General features: G+C 32.6%; 1 protein-coding gene across 1 annotated transcript; it reads left to right on the top strand.

The window, feature by feature from the left end:
• The first annotated feature begins 5,776 nt into the window (after window positions 1-5,776).
• LOC108342724 (uncharacterized) lies at window positions 5,777-15,912 on the top strand. Its single transcript, XM_052879256.1, has 15 exons — window positions 5,777-6,198; window positions 6,287-6,517; window positions 7,195-7,509; window positions 7,890-7,997; window positions 8,468-8,657; window positions 8,890-9,152; window positions 9,921-10,032; window positions 11,001-11,080; window positions 12,102-12,353; window positions 12,431-12,507; window positions 13,309-13,400; window positions 13,890-13,972; window positions 14,705-14,776; window positions 15,239-15,364; window positions 15,458-15,912. The coding sequence occupies exons 1-15, from the start codon at window positions 6,064-6,066 to the stop codon at window positions 15,500-15,502; spliced, it is 2,181 nt and encodes a 726-aa protein (XP_052735216.1). The 5' UTR covers window positions 5,777-6,063; the 3' UTR covers window positions 15,503-15,912.
• The last annotated feature ends 1,295 nt before the right edge of the window (window positions 15,913-17,207 follow it).

The following is a 17,207-nucleotide window of genomic DNA, read 5'->3' as shown; positions in this document are numbered from 1 at the left end:
CAATTATCATCATGAGTGCATTTTTATAAGATTCAATTACTGAAAAGTTTACAAATGCTGCTTCACATTCGTAATAATTCCTAATAAATATAAAAGAATAAAATCTAATTTAAATCTAGGGATAAAAATGTAATTTTAATTTTGTAGCGAGTAACAAGTACCAGTGGATTGGGTAGTATAGTATTCATACCCGACCCGCGTGAATATTATAAAAATATCTGCTGATAGTAAGTATACGCGTACTAGTGATAGTGAAATAAGTTTAATATATTATACTTTATTTCAATATTTTTACAATGTATTGATTTAACATGTATGTTTTCTTCTTCACCATACACCACAACAATAACCATCAACATTAACAATAACACATAAATTATTATCATTTTCAACCTTCTCATTTATTTGAATTTATAAATCATTCTCACAACTTATTTCAGGATTTCACATCTCAACAAGATTCCATTACATCACTGCCCTTATGCCATCCACAATCATTCCTACATTCATATCAACGACCAAGACAAAAACAATAACAACAATAAATATGATAACAACATAAAAAAGATGTTCAATCATTCAATTCAATCCTTTTCATGTTAAAATATTCTATAACTTCTTAGATATTTAAATTAACATCAATTTAATCCCTATTGCATAACATTGTTCGTGCCAGTCTATAGATAGTACCCAATTGACGCTAATTTGAAAATGGAAAGAAATGGTTAAGTTCTATAACAATTTAAAGATAAAATTGATGAAATATATACCTATAGCAACCCAATAAATAATTTCGCCAAAAAAATAATTGTAAGTGAAACTGTTATAGAAATTTACAAAATTATCGTGTATAATTTGCACAATATACAAAGATACAAATTTTGTTTATGAGAATCACTTTTTGATGTATATAATAAAATCATATTTGACATATAAGTATAAATATAATAGTTGGCTCTAACAAAAATCTTTACTCTGAAAATAAAAAACAAAACAAAAATAATTTTCTGAGTTTTTTTTCTCAAAGATTGTTTACACTTTTCTGCTTGAATTTTTGTAACAATTGAAGCCATTAATTTGATAAATAGTCCATAACTATGAAATGTAGGCGTATGTATAAATGAATTTAAGTTATACATTTTTCACGAAGAGTGTCTCGTCGAGTGTACTTTTACTTTGATGTCTATAAAAAGTGGACACTACCTATGTCCTCCACTAGTACTTCATAATGTAAATAAATCAGTGTAAAATTATTTTATAATGATACCAAATGTTAATCAAAGAATTACAATTTGAAACCGAAAATTACTCAATTAACGCGAAATAACGAATATATCCTTGTATTTGTAAGTTAATGTTTAATTCATTTGAAATGGTATGCAGATAAGACTGGATCGGAGTAGCTCGCGAGAATTGGGATTTAAATTCGGGAATTTATTATTATTTTCTATTATTGAAAAGTTTTTAGACCTTGTATTTTTATGTACGAGAGATATTCTGAGATTTGCAGACAACATTTATGGTTATGTTTAGCTTCCGCATTTTCTTATCAAATAAAGATTATTATTTTTCATAAATGTATTATGGAAATAATGTTTTTTGAAAAAAAAATTACGTGACACCTGAAAATTTGGGGTGTTACATATATTAACTTTAAATCTACTTTAAATCTAATTTAACCCTACAAAACCAGTTTATAAGATGAGGTTTACACCCACTTATAGATTATAAATTAATTTTATCTTAGTCGACGTGAGACTTCAACCACAACCTTCATGCCAATATATTGTTGTATAAAAGTTGACATAATCACGAACAATATTTCCTAAGACGTGTAAATTCACTGTTCTTAAGGACTTATCCGCGGTGTATTGCGCAAGCCCTCAGGATACAATAGGAACTTCCCAGAATATCTCTAAGGATCTCAGAACTAGCAATGAACTCTACAAAGAGTATAAAGTAAACCCAGAATAATTTTAGAAGAAGAATAGAAGAGAGGAGAATGAGAAAAGAGTGATTTTGGATGTATTTTGGAATGGAGAAATAGTTCTCTATTTATAGAGCTAGGGAAGAATAAAATCAATAAAAGACAATAAAAGCAATAAATAATTTGACCTTTGCAGCACTTAAAAATTTGACTGTTGTTAATTAATAAAATATTAACGTTCCAAAAGTTTACGGACGTTGCACAACTTTCAATTGTAATAAAATAATAATATTTTACAACAATCCCCCGCTTATTGCTAAAGAAAGTTGAGAGAAAAGAAAATAAACTTTTATCCTGGGTCTCATAGGATGTAATGCATCAGAGCTGGTATAACAAGCTATATGAATCAGTCTTAGATTGAGATACTTAACACACAGTGTAGTTGGTATAGCAAACTATATGAACCAAAGACACTTGATGTGTGTTAGAGGTTTATCAATCAGAGTACACCCCTACAATCCTTGTTGTTATCGTTGTGTTGCGCTTACTAGGCCATGCGCGTGCCCGATATTCATGAGTGCCTAGAGATCATGCCAAGATCTCATGCAAGCGACCCCACTCGACACTCATATAGGTCATTTCATCAAGTGTATGTTGCAAATCATACACCACCCATAAGGGATATGAAAATCATTAAAAACTTTGTTTAAACTAAATTCTTTCACTACATAGAATTTTAATAACAAAGTTTAGCCTCTCAATAATGCAGTCTCTAGCACTTTCACACACCATAGGAAGGGACATAATTGATTAAAATCATTTTTGTGTTATCAGAACTAATAAGTGACTTGTTTTTACCCATATGAACCTTAATCATGGGATCTCCAATCACAAAGGTTGGGTTACCATCACTTGTTTGTTTTCAAGTGGCTTAAGTCTTATTCCCCTTGATGTTTCTAATATCATTTGTCTTTCCAAGGGTTTCGTCAGAGGATCTGCTAGATTCCATTCTAACTTCACATAACCAACGGAAATAGTCCACTCTTTAGCAGCTGCTTCACCAAATTGTGTCTCAATTGGATATGTCTATTTTTTCCATTGTAATTCTTGTTTTTAGCTATAGCTATTGCCGATTGGTAATCATAGTGTATTGATACCGATGGGGTTGGTTTCATTCCTAGTGGAATGTTCGCTAAGAAGTTTTTCAACCACTCAGCCTCATTATCAGTCATCTCAAGAGCAACAAACTCATATTTCATTGTTGATCTTGCAATAATTGTTTGTCTGGCTGATCTCCAAGTAATCGCACCACCCCCAAGTGTGAATACATAGCCACTAGTGGATTTTGTCTCATATGAATCAAAGATCCAGTTAACATCACTGTACCCTTCTCATACAACGAGAAATTCACTATATTCAATGGCGTAATCCATTAAACCTCTTAAGTATCTTATAAGCTTGGAAAGTGCACCCCAATGTTCTTGATTTGGACATTGAGTGTACCTACTCAGTCTACCTACTGCATAAACAATATCTGGTCTAGAAAAACTCATCAAGTGCAATAAGCTCCCAATTATCTAGGCATACTGAAACTAAGATAATGATTCTCCTTTATTTTTCATTAATTTAGAGTTAACATCATAAGGGGTACTCACGAGTTTCAAATCATAATACCCAAACTTCTTAAGAAGTTTGAGTTTTATGACTTAAAACCAGTGAGCGTTGTAATTTCAAAACATAAGAGGAATTCACATGTCCTAATCTAGCATGCCATATATCATACGAGTCAACAATATAAGCAGAAGAACTTGATTCATTAATATTTTCAGAAACATTTAGAATGAAGAGTCCTTTATCACAATATCCCTTCCCCACAATAACATTATTTTTTTGTCATAATGATCTTGTCAGACTCAAATGACACTTTAACCCCCACATTTCCCAATAGTGCTACAGAGATTAAATTAACTCTTATTGATGGCACATGTAGCACATCACTAAAGGCCAGAGTCTTTCCAGATGTGAGTTTGAGAAGAACTTTTCCTTTTCCCAAAACAGGAGTGATCCTAGAATCACCGAGGTAGACGTGTTCTTCTCCATCCCCTACACTAGTGTAAAAGGTAAAAGCACTTCTGTTTGCACAGATATGCCTGGTAGCACCAGAGTCTACCACCCACTTGCTCACATTGGTCATCATATTCACTTGAGAAACGACCACAACAATAATGTCATCTCCTTCGATTATATTGGCCCTAGTAGGATTGTCGTTTCTCGCTCTACGTCTGCACTGTGGTGCATGATGGCCCGGCTTCCCACATACGAAGCAATTTCCTTTCTTCTTAAAGGTGGGTTTAGATTCATTGGGACATGATTTAAGAAAATTATTTTTCTTTTTGTGATCAGGTTTGTATTCGTACCTTTTAGGAGCAGGTTTTACTTGTACCATATTTGCTTTCGCAGATAAAGCTTTGGCCCTTGCAGTAGCAGACTCCTTCCTGTTGGTATCTGCAATTATTATGTGTGTAATGAGTTCTGGTAGAGACATCTGTTTGTGACTTTGTTTCAAATGTTTTTTGTAATCTGTCCAGGATGGCGGTAATTTCTCGATCAGAAGTTCTGAAACAAATTCATCTGGTAGCAGAATATTTTCTGCTTTGATATCTTTCAACAGCTTGTGGTACTCATTGATTTGAGTTTTTATGTCCTTATCTTCAATCATCTCCCAACAGTAGTAGTTTCCTATGACGAATCTTTGTCTGACGACATCTTCGGCAGTGTATTTGAGAATCAATGAGTCCCAAATGTCTTTTTCTTCCTTATACGAACAGTACACATCGAACAAATCATTAGAAAGTGCACTAAGCAGAGTGTGTCGGCATACCTTATTCGCGTAAGTCCACTCTTCAACTAGCTTTGAGTTTGAAGGAATAGTGGACTCAGGCTTCGGAGATGAAAGAGCAGCAGCAACTCCATACATGTCTAAAAGGGTAGACACATGTTCTTGCCAACGTCAGAAGTTCTGTCCAGAGAAAATCTCGATTTTTGACACGTCTGGAAGCGATTTTGCAAAGATCGTCTGGGTTCTGGAAGCAATGGTTTGGCTCTCCGAAGGCATGTTGTTGATGTCAGCCATAAGTCCCTAAGATTATTGTATAAAAGCTGACATAATCACGAACAATATTTCTTGAGACGTATAGATTCCCTGTCCTCAAGGACTTATCCGTGATGTATTATGCAAGCCCTCAGGATACAACAGAAACTTCCAAGAATATCTCTGAGAATCTCAGAACTAGTAAGGAACTCTACCAAGAGTATAGAATAAACTCATAATAATTTTAGAAGAAGAACAAAAAAGAGGAGAATGAAAAAAGACTGATTTGGGATGTATTTTAGAATGGAGAAAGAGCTCTCTATTTATAGAGCTAGGGAAGAATAAAATCAATAAAAAACAATAAAAACAACAAATAATTTGACCTTTGCAACACTTAAATATTAAAGTTGCAAAAGTTTATGAACGTTGCACAACTTTCAATTACAATAAAATAATAATATTTTACAACATATATACATATTTAAACTAGACATAATCCAATAACGATCTAATACAAGATAAAACAACATAATCAACAAATCATAGTTTTTAACCTCGATACCACTCAAAAGAGAAAAACTTCGTTTAAGTCTAATGGATGAAAATGACTATGGGAAGAAATAAGTATAGCAGTGATAACATTAAATACAGGTGGATATCAGCAATTATTATTGCTGAGCAAATTTATTTATATATATATATATAGTAGGATTATAATGGGCACAGTTAAATTTGGGGGTGCATGAAGAAGAAAAACGTCGGGTGCAGCCCCTATGAGAAAATGGAATCTAGTTCCGGCCCGATCAAATTCATGGCGTGAGAAATCATTATTGACTGAGAATTAATTTTAATGTGGCAGAAGAGAGGAAGAGAATCGAAGAGGACGAAATGGAACAATAAAGCCATACTCCATTGTAGCCACTGTAAAGTTCTGTTAAGTCTTCAGGTTTTCTCCTCTTCATTCCTACCATTCGTGATATCACTTTTTCTCAATTGCCAGTGCCAATATTAGGCAAAGCAAAGTCGAAATCAAAATCGAAGTAAAATGGGCGCACAGAAGAAAAGCGGCGCTAGGGTTTCCGAGGACCCCGACGAACTGGTGCGGATTCCGTTGCAGGCCATTCTCTTGGCTGATAGTTTCACCACCAAGTTCAGACCTATAACGCTTGAACGCCCCAAAGTAATCTTCCTACTCTCTTTAATCTTCCACCGAAACCTGCATTTTCCGTTTTTTTATTGATTATCTTTCGGTTTTCGTGGTTTTGAAGGTGCTGCTTCCGCTCGTGAACGTTCCGATGATAAATTACACGCTGACTTGGCTCGAATCCGCCGGCGTCGAAGAGGTTTTCGTGTTCTGCTGTTCTCACTCCAAGCAGGTCATTAACTACCTCGAGAAATCCGAGTGGCTATCTCAACCGAGTTTCACGGTGACGACTATAGAATCGCAGAACTCTGTCAGCGCCGGAGATGCTCTCCGCGTAATCTACGAGCGCAATGTGGTACGGATTCTTTTCGATTCTGGTTTTAATTTTTGCAGTCTCCTGTATGGATGCAATAGAAAAAGTGTGTTGCAAGTTTTTAAAAAATTGATATTAGAATTGTTGTTAAGCAATGGTTGTTCTTAATTAGGATTGGTTTTCAGCTGTTCTTAATTACGTGCACTTGCAGCTTTTACATTGTGATTTAATCATGAAATGACATGTACGATTAGTTCGTTAAAGTTTAGAATTGTTACCTTGAAAATCATATTTTCCATGATTTTTTTTATTGACAATGTAACAATATGTTCCCATAGTGCATAAACTCGTTCATAATTTGCATCTTGTACTTTGTTAAATCGTTAACTACTCGTAATCTACAGTAGATACGGTTATTGTAATTTTAATATTTTGTTCCTTTTTACCACAAACAAGACATTGGAGTTTTAAAGCATAATAACCATCCGTGATTATCCTCGTATTTTTTAATTTAAATTTATTTAAAGAAATATAGGTTAACTATGAAACTTTCTGTATGCCCTTTTTATAAGCCTTACATGTCTAAAGTAAAATTAATGATTTACTGCATTTTTAAAAAATATTTACTGCTCTTTCCACATCGTGCCAATGCTTGCTGTCTGAGTTGTGACTTTTGAGTATTGTATAGTTACACTTTTGAGTTATTTGTTATGTTGAAGATACAAGGAGACTTTGTCCTTATCAGTGGAGATACTGTGAGCAACATGTCGCTTACTCAGGCACTTCTGGAACATAAAGAAAGGAGGAAGAAAGATAATAATGCAGTAATGACTATGGTCATTAAACGGTCAAAACCTAATCCAGCTATCCATCAATCTCGACTTGGTACTGATGAACTTTTTATGGCTATTGATCCTAATACCAAACAGCTTGTGTATTATGAGGATAGGGCAGACCAATCAAGAGGGACACTACAGCTTGACAAGTCATTGCTTGTTGATAATCCTTCGCTCTCTCTGCATCATGATAAGCAGGTTGAACTGTTTAGATATTTCTTTTAGTATTCAACTTTACTTCTTGTGAAAAAGGAATTCCATTGATGGCACTTATTTGTAAAAAAAGCACATTACTAATTCCTGTCCAAATTGTTATTTTAAATTCATTCCGTGAAAAAGTTACTGTTTAGCAACAATTAATTGATTCCACTGATGTTTATCACATGACTGGGTGCTCTGGAATAATCTATTGATTCTCAATCGAACATGTTACCTATCTAAGTTGTTTTTCAGTTGGTTAATAAACTATTTACTGTTGTTATTATATATTTCCTAGTATATTTTGGATCATATCTCTGGCCTGTGACTACCTTTTTAATTTTTTTCAGCTCATTAAGTTAGTAATATCTTATCTGCAGGATTGTTACATTGACATTTGCTCGCCAGAAGTACTTAGTCTATTTACAGACAATTTTGACTACCAACATCTACGGCGTCATTTTGTCAAGGGATTGCTTCTTGATGATGTAATTTCTCTTCTCTGTTTTAAATTTGGATACCTTTTGTTTTGGTACTATGGATCCTGTAATAAGTTTCTGAAGTTCTTTCTTAAATCCTTCTTGGAAGGAAAAACTTATCCTTTCAATATTTTTGTTATTCACTTAACTGGCAGAACACAATCAAATTTTATCTCCTATGACCTTTGATATTCCTTCAGAGGTGTCATGTTGGTGAGTACATATTAAACACAGTGCTTTTTTGTATTGATTATGTGTTTGCATGTGTAGGAGCTTGAATAATATCCTACTTCCATACTTTTCCAACAATTTTTTTGTACATGCATTGGATGCATGAACAATTAACTAGTCTGATAAACTTATGCATTTCTTGTCTTTGAATCTTTCTGTATCCAAGCTCATCATTCTGTTCATCTATAATAAATATTCTTTATTATTCTCTGTACTGCATGTAAAAATTGACCTTATGTTTCGTTCAGATAATGGGGTACAAAATTTTTGTTCATGAAATCCACTCAGACTATGCTGCAAGGATTGATAATTTCCGAAGTTATGATACTGTCAGCAAGGATATAATTCATCGATGGACTTATCCACTGGTGCCAGATGTAATGAATTTTGGCCATACTGCGACTAAACTTGAACGACAAGGAATGTACCGTGCTTTAGGTATGGCTGGAATTTTTTGTCAGTTAGGTGTGATTGTTAGCTGTGCATAATATTACATGATAATATGATGTATATTTGGTCCAGTTTCAACTTTCAATCAATGATTATGTTTGACTGTTTGCTCAATATTGCTCATTCATTTGCTCTACTTTTTGTTGTGTCAAAACTATTTTTTACAAATTTTATCTATTTTAATACATTGTTCTGTTTTGACAATTTTCTCTCCTTTCAGAAATATCACAGTCGCAGTCTGCTGTTATTGGCCCTTTCACTGTCATTGGATCTGGCACCAAAATTGGGAATAACAGTAAAATTTTGAATTCCGTTATTGGCGAAGGATGTAAAATTGGGTCAAATGTTATCATAGAGGGATGCTATATATGGGATAACATCATCATAGAAGATGGCTGTAAACTCCAGCATGCAATTGTATGTGATGGAGTGATTATAAAGTCAGGGGCTGTTCTGGAACCTGGTGTTATTTTGTCTTTTAAGGTTTGTATCCTTCTACTATCTATACCATGCTTGTAGCCATCATTTCTTACTTTCAAAACGATTTTTGTATTTCACCACAATAGTTATGTTGTCATTAAATCTGAGCATCATGTACCAAAACTTGGTTTATCAAGGAGCATCGTTTTTTTTTTATTATGTAAGGTCTTGGATTCAATTTTTTTTTTTAATGAAGGAAATAGGCTAATTTGCACAGGGAATTTATCTCCCTTAAGTGGGCCCACCAGACTCAGATTACTTGAGCCGAAAGTGGCTTCCAGAAATAGAGGGTTTCAAACCAAAAGAAAGGCTTGAGAACAATTGAAGTGTTTAGTCTTTAAATTTTTTTCTTAGCCTGTGTGCACAGATAAGTGTTTAGTTATATAATTCAAATTCGAATAAATAAATATCTTTACGTATATACATTATATTTTGGATTTACAATCAACAGTTTAAATTGTGATATAAGATTTTTTAAACTATTTATGATTTCTTTTTAAAATGCCAGTTGAAATTCAAGAGGTAAAGGAGAGTAAATTTGCTATAGGAGGGGAATTTTTGTTATTTTTTTCTTGTGCTCTCTATAGATATGAATCTAACAATTTACTTTCATTTTCTTGATCGAGATTATGGTCTAATAGAAGTTCAATTAGCTTCTTGTTTATTTATTTCAATTAGTCACTCTGAGATCGAAATATATTGACTTTGTCTTTTGTCAATAATGTACTGTGCATACAGCTTTTGATGTAACAACCAATTTTATGCTTCCAGGTTGTAGTTGGGCCAGAGTTTGTTGTTCCTGCGTATTCACAAGTATCTCTTTTTCAGCAGCCAATTGAGGAGGACAGTGACGAGGAGCTTGAATATGCTGATAGTACTAGTGGTATTGTTGAATTTTTGTGAAACTTTGAACTGTGCCGTGGTGATATATGCTGATTCTTTATTCTCCTTATATTAAATTAAATAGTTAGAATTGCAAAATGTCATATTGATAGCAAGTTAAATATTACCTGGAGTTAACAAAACCAAAGTGACAATTTTTAGGTTCTAAAACTAAAATTATTTGCACTGGTAACTTCGCATGCCTTATTTCAAGTTTGTTCCATTTAATGCTTCAAACAGGTATTTTGAGCCTGTTTAGCTGCTAAAGTTTAAGATACGAGTTGACTTATTGATTCTGTTAGTCTTTAAAAGAAAATTCAATTTAATATAAATAATTAGTTTGATTGGAATGTGCTTCTTTGATATCTTTCTACCTATGAATTTATTTCTTGTAGGGGGGGGTTTGTATGTGTGTTTGGATTGAACTGGGATTGATTGTGAGTTAAATCTTTGTTGTTGTTTTTTTGGTTTGATGAGTCAATATATTCAGGTAGTACACTTGGCTCTGTTGGTCACATGGACAAGTGACACTATTATGCTTTATTGAAAAATAATCAGGAGATATATGCTATATGCATTTTGTTCATATTATTATTTTCATCTATTGAATAATGATTATGTCTTCTCAACAGTTTATTAATAAAAATACATTTTAATAAAGTTGAGGACCTTAGTTGGTAAGAATGCAATTTATTTGTACCTGTTTGCAAACAATGACACAGTTTGTGTTAGTTTGAGTCATAATAATTTGCTTACTAGAATTCTCATAACTTATTTGTCATAAAACATTTTGGTCCAGAGAGAATACTGCAATCAACTATTAGATCGTCCATTCTATATGCTCTTCTAGTTGTAGCTTCTATATTATGTTAAATTATATGCATTTTTTTACTTTTCTTCAGTGCTGTGTATTGATTGATAGAATAAAAGCATAAGCTAAATCTTTCATTACCTTTTTCATGTATGCAGTCATAGGCAGCCAAGTGGATAAATCAGATGTAGAGATTGCTTCCAAAGTATTGGAGACAAATTTTAGTCCGGCTTCTCAGGTTAGTCCCTGTATGGCTTTTGGATATGAATTTTTCACCATTATCTCAGTTGTTTGCATTAACTTGTTCTTGGTATGTTCTGAAGAATAAGCTTAGATTCATTTTAAAAGATTAACAAATTACTATTATTTAACCTCAGTTAAGACCTCACAAACTAGTTTTATAGAATTGAGTTATGTTGAAATCTAAATTATAGAACTTAAATATTTAATGACACCGATTTAATCACCTCTAATTCCAAGTCATGAGTATTTCCCATCAACCAATATCCCTTGAGAAAAAAACTACTTCAATTAATTAGACATTCAAGGAAAAATACATCCACTTAAATGGGGAATGAGTAACTGTCTCATTAACAAAGACTTTACAATAAAGTAAAGGTTTAAAAGAGATTTAACAATTTATACATTTGAAATAGGTCCATATTTCTTATAATTAGGACTGTATATGGAGATCCATTTCAGATGTTCTGATTACACGGGGATACTTAGGACTACAAGGATACATGCTCCTACATTAATGTTCCCGGTACTTATCCCCACGTTATTGTTTTGACCCTATAAGTAAAAATTGTAAGCTTCTCTCCCTGAAGGTGAATGAGCAAATTTAATGCACTTTGGTGCTTAGTTGAGCTAATTTAATACGTCTTGTCCTTGAAGACAACTAACCATGGGGACTAAATTCATTAATTTGCTTGTCTAGGGACTATAAATGTATATTATTTATGCATAGGGTCAAAACAAGCTAGTAATTTGGGCTGGTGACCTTTCTGTCTCCGCCAATAGTCTTAGATTTAAAATAAAAAGTAAAATTATTTGATTTTCTCTTGTTCTATCTCTTCCTTACCACATTTAATATATCCTTTTACACTAGTTAGTTGCAATAACAAAATAAGTCACAAATATTGATAATAAAAAAAATGCAATATCATACTACTTTTTTAAGAGGGAGTACCAAAATGAACCCCAAGATTTGGTTAGGGAATTTATTGTTTCTCATTACACCCTTTTATATTGATCAGCTAGGTGTGGGTGGGGCAGGTCATGTTTGGTCAACATGTGAAGGTGGCCTTGAAGAAGAGTGGAGGCACTCGGTGGCGCCTATTCCTAAAGATAAAATTCAGGAGGCAATCAAAACTATGGAAGATGATATGGAGTTTGCTACGGATGACGTTTTTCTCCCACCTTCTGGAGAACTGAAACCTAATTCTAATGATTCAGATGATGATGATCATGAAGATTCTAGAGATGACTCTTATTACTTTGAGAAAGAGGTTCCAATTTTCACCATTAAACCTGTGTCAGATGCATTGTGTGGATATCTGATTTTAAAACACTCCATCATTTGCAGGTTGAAGCAACCTTTCTTAGAGCTGTGCATGAAAACATACAAGAAAGCCATTTGATCTTAGAAATCAATTCTTTGAAGTAAGTAATACACGTAAATATATTAGTAAAAGTTGAATCTAGACCCATACCATTTCATTCGATTCTCAGCAAAAAATATAAAGGAATGGGTTCTATTATCAAATTTTGAAGTCCTTTTTTCTGTGTATATTTTTGTAATCATGGTACTGGTACAGATTATTCATTGTTGGGATCAATGACTAATACCGATGGATACATGCACAATGTGTGTATTCTCTTTCCAACATGCTTTATTCCATAACCACAGTGACCTCACCAGGATGCTAACAAAATTTCACAAGTCCTTGTCACATGTGAAAATTTGTATTTCTTTCTTTCTTCATGGATGACATCGAGGTTGTGTTTGGGCAAACTAATTAAGCTTTTATTCAATAAGTTCATGACATGAGAGCTTATATCACATAAAATTACTGAAATGTATATGCAGTCTAACCATGAATAGCAATAACTTAGCCATGAAGGTTAATAAGTTGTTTTTGTGCTATTCTTGAGTGGGAATTTGGAAATGGAGAAGGCAGACAGTGCTATGCTGGGGGAGGAATCAAATGATACCATTAATTGTTATATGTTTTCCACGGGAAATATTGGAATGTCTTCTCTAGACCATCCGACTTCCATCTGCTCTTGTTTAAATATATGAGAATTGTCACTCTTGTTTTCTCTAGAAGGCATAATATCTTCAGCAGTCGTTATCAAACTATTTTTATTCTGCAAGTTTGATATTTTATTATATGTTTACACTTTAAACATGCGTTCTCTGGGTCTTAAGTTGTAGTAACACTGGCTTTATTTATGTGGTAGGTTGTCATACAATAAAGAAACTTCTGACTGTGCTGGAGCATTATTTTATGCCATGATGAAGTATGCTTTAGACATCCCCCATAGTTCATCTGGTGAGCTTTTCCCCTTTTCAACTGTTACATAATCTTTTTAATCTTTTCCATTTATATAGTATTCCTTTCTTATTAAATTAAATTATAATATCTTGTGGAATTTATTTTAGAATTTGAACATTCTTGTTTCTTGGAAAACAAAGAGCATCTTGACCTTGTCAGAGAATGCTATTAACAAAATATACAGAATGATTTGGATAAATTAATCAACCGGAGGATTTGTTAAAAATTGAGTCAAATGGAAGTATTGTTTTTAAAAGGGTTAGAGGAAAAATCAATTTACACTAGACTGTTTTCATAGAGTCCATTGGTGTGATGTGATCCATGGAGCTGACTTCTACTGGAGTTTGTTGCACATCTGATTTTACCTTTTTGTCAATTTGTGCAGGAATTGATTGACATATGTTACTCTTTTATAATTCTGTATTTTTGTTTATTATTTGTTAATGGTTGTTTACTGATTTTATTATTGCTTGGGATATTTTTCAGATGGTTTGCTTCAAAATGTTCAAGGTGTATTTACAAAGTGGAAAAAGGCTCTTACATCCTATCTGAATGGCAACGATGAGCAGGTGAATCTGTCAATTCTCTCCCTTTGTTTACGAGATTCATGTTGACTTGTCTAGCAATTATATTAGAATATTTACTGATAATGTTGTCAATACTTTTTCTTTATTTTTCACTGCAAAATTCTATAGAATTTATATTTTTATTTTCATGATTTCATCATTCAATTGCCATTTATAAGGCTTCAAGGTATGAATTCTTTTGCAAAATTGTAAAATTAAACATGCAATTCTCTGCTTTTTATTTCTGTATGTAGGCTGAATAACTCTAGCGTTGCTGTCATATTCTCTTACTAATTAAATATTTACACTGGCATGCATGGCACTTTATGTTCTTCACGTAATTTTTAACTTGTTTTGGACTATACAAACTGTTAGTTTTTGTCTGCTGCTAAAGTTAGGATTTTTGTGGCAGTATCAAATAAAATCTCTTATGGATTTGCTGCTGAGCGATCTTTGAGCTTGGTTATTTCATCTTATACTTGCGTTTTGATGGTCTTTAAAACTATTATTACTCGTTGGGTAAAAGAATTAGAGAAGGCAAAATGATATTTGATTGTGTGAAACCTGTAGTGTAATCAACTTTGAGTTGTCATAAAGGATCTTTATCATTATGAATTACTTTCGTGACTTGTCTAATGTTTTTTTGAATGATAGAATTTTACTGAATTTGTACACCATGTGGTGCCTTACTGGCTAACTAGCCCTCTGCTAATCTGCTTTGAAATTTTACACCAGATTGAAGTAATACTTAAATTTGAAGAAATGTGTTTGGAGTCGGCTAAGGAGTTTGCTACATTGTTCACAACGGTATGCTTATTTTCTTTTAGTTAGATTTATTGACGTCTCATTCTGTTTGTGGGAACATCATGCATAGAAATATAAATGTGGCCATATATCTTTCATGATTATGAAATTGTTTTTTATATCTTTCATAAATTAGGCTTATTAATTGCGATGTTTTAATTTACATCTGATAGGAAAACTAAAATGGTGAACTCAGATTCAAATAATGTTATATTCTTTTGATCAAATAGAAATTTGTTTAATATCAGTCATAGTAACTTTTGCATTGTTGTTCTGTGTAAAAAGTAAATCAATTAAAAATGTTAGGAAACGGATTTTTACGCAGAAACAAGGTTTAAGAAAGTTCTCTTGCTCTCATTCTTGTGTATCTGTTCGAATTGAAAGTACTTCTGTGACATTGAGTTTTTGTCATTTTAACTGTGTAGCCTTTTCTTTTTTATGTTGTGACTTAATTGCTGCTTTCAGATTTTGCACCACTTGTATAATGACGATTTTGTAGAAGAAAATGCTATTTTGAGTTGGGAAGATGAGAAGAAAGATGCTGATGAGGCAGATAAAGTTTTTGTTAAGCAAGCCCAAAAGTTCATTCAAGTAAGGAACCATTGTTTGTTTTTTCACACTAACAGAACTAGGTTTTATGCTACCTGCGTTTTTGGGTAAGCCATTTAACGTTTCATGTTGTAGTGGCTAAAAGAGGCACCCGAAGAAGACGATGATGACGAGGAATGAGATAGGATTTTTGAGGGTCCTGTCATCTCAGCAGCTTAAAAGGGACTTCAGTGCATTTATATACGCTTTCAAATGGGTAATTATTGACGAGTTTCTGTGCATATTATGTGGAAGAATTAATCTTAAGAAATATGAAAGCCTTAGAAGATCGTATCCCTCGAGTTTCACTTACCTGTTAATTTTTACTCACTCAACAGGTTAAGTGATGAAACTTTCGAAATTGATATTTTGATTCCTTGATCATTCCTGTACTCATGCGGTTGAAAAATACTTAGGCGAACTGTAGTAATTATTAGGACAAATGTAAAAATAAACTCCTCCAATTTTGGGTCATGTATGAATTTAATAATTATGTTGGCTTCACTACATAAGAGAGGTTTAGAAAGAATTAGGTATCATTGTTTACTTCATCACGAAACTCTACACCCTATTCGTTATTTCGCGTTAATTGAGTAATTTTCGGTTTCAAATTGTAATTCTTTGATTAACATTTGGTATCATTATAAAATAATTTTACACTGATTTATTTACATTATGAAGTACTAGTGGAGGACATAGGTAGTGTCCACTTTTTATAGACATCAAAGTAAAAGTACACTCGACGAGACACTCTTCGTGAAAAATGTATAACTTAAATTCATTTATACATACGTCTACATTTCATAGTTATGGACTATTTATCAAATTAATGGCTTCAATTGTTACAAAAATTCAAGCAGAAAAGTGTAAACAATCTTTGAGAAAAAAAACTCAGAAAATTATTTTTGTTTTGTTTTTTATTTTCAGAGTAAAGATTTTTGTTAGAGCCAACTATTATATTTATACTTATATGTCAAATATGATTTTATTATATACATCAAAAAGTGATTCTCATAAACAAAATTTGTATCTTTGTATATTGTGCAAATTATACACGATAATTTTGTAAATTTCTATAACAGTTTCACTTACAATTATTTTTTTGGCGAAATTATTTATTGGGTTGCTATAGGTATATATTTCATCAATTTTATCTTTAAATTATTATAGAACTTAACCATTTCTTTCCATTTTCAAATTAGCGTCAATTGGGTACTATCTATAGACTGGCACGAACAATGTTATGCAATAGGGATTAAATTGATGTTAATTTAAATATCTAAGAAGTTATAGAATATTTTAACATGAAAAGGATTGAATTGAATGATTGAACATCTTTTTTATGTTGTTATCATATTTATTGTTGTTATTGTTTTTGTCTTGGTCGTTGATATGAATGTAGGAATGATTGTGGATGGCATAAGGGCAGTGATGTAATGGAATCTTGTTGAGATGTGAAATCCTGAAATAAGTTGTGAGAATGATTTATAAATTCAAATAAATGAGAAGGTTGAAAATGATAATAATTTATGTGTTATTGTTAATGTTGTATGGTGAAGAAGAAAACATACATGTTAAATGTAACACCCCCAAAATATAAAACATCTCACACCCAATTTATTTCATTAATAAAGAAAACATCATACAATATTACAATCCTCCATTTAGGAGTAACATAGTTCACACTGGAAATACATTATATTTTCACACATAAATAAAACACTCTTAATCTTATTATTTTTTTTTCTCTTAAAATATTCTTCAATTTTCTGCTGCTTCCTTCTTCACTTGAATTGGTTCAGACGTCGTTCCCTCATCTGCTCCCGTATAACAAAAACATTATACG

This window comes from Vigna angularis, chromosome 6 (genome assembly GCF_016808095.1).
Source record: "Vigna angularis cultivar LongXiaoDou No.4 chromosome 6, ASM1680809v1, whole genome shotgun sequence".
Lineage (NCBI taxonomy): Eukaryota > Viridiplantae > Streptophyta > Magnoliopsida > Fabales > Fabaceae > Vigna > Vigna angularis.
The sequence above is the reverse complement of the archived record's forward strand: the minus strand, read 5'-3'. Positions and strand labels throughout refer to the sequence as shown.

Excerpts from the sequence above, each read along its gene's own strand:
- LOC108342724 (XM_052879256.1), top strand. The coding sequence starts at position 6,064 with ATGGGCGCACAGAAGAAAAGCGGCGCTAGGGTTTCCGAGGACCCCGAC. Across the intron at positions 12,354-12,430 it reads CTTATTACTTTGAGAAAGAG|GTTGAAGCAACCTTTCTTAG; the intron begins GTTCCAATTTTC and ends CATCATTTGCAG. Across the intron at positions 13,401-13,889 it reads CATCCCCCATAGTTCATCTG|ATGGTTTGCTTCAAAATGTT; the intron begins GTGAGCTTTTCC and ends GATATTTTTCAG.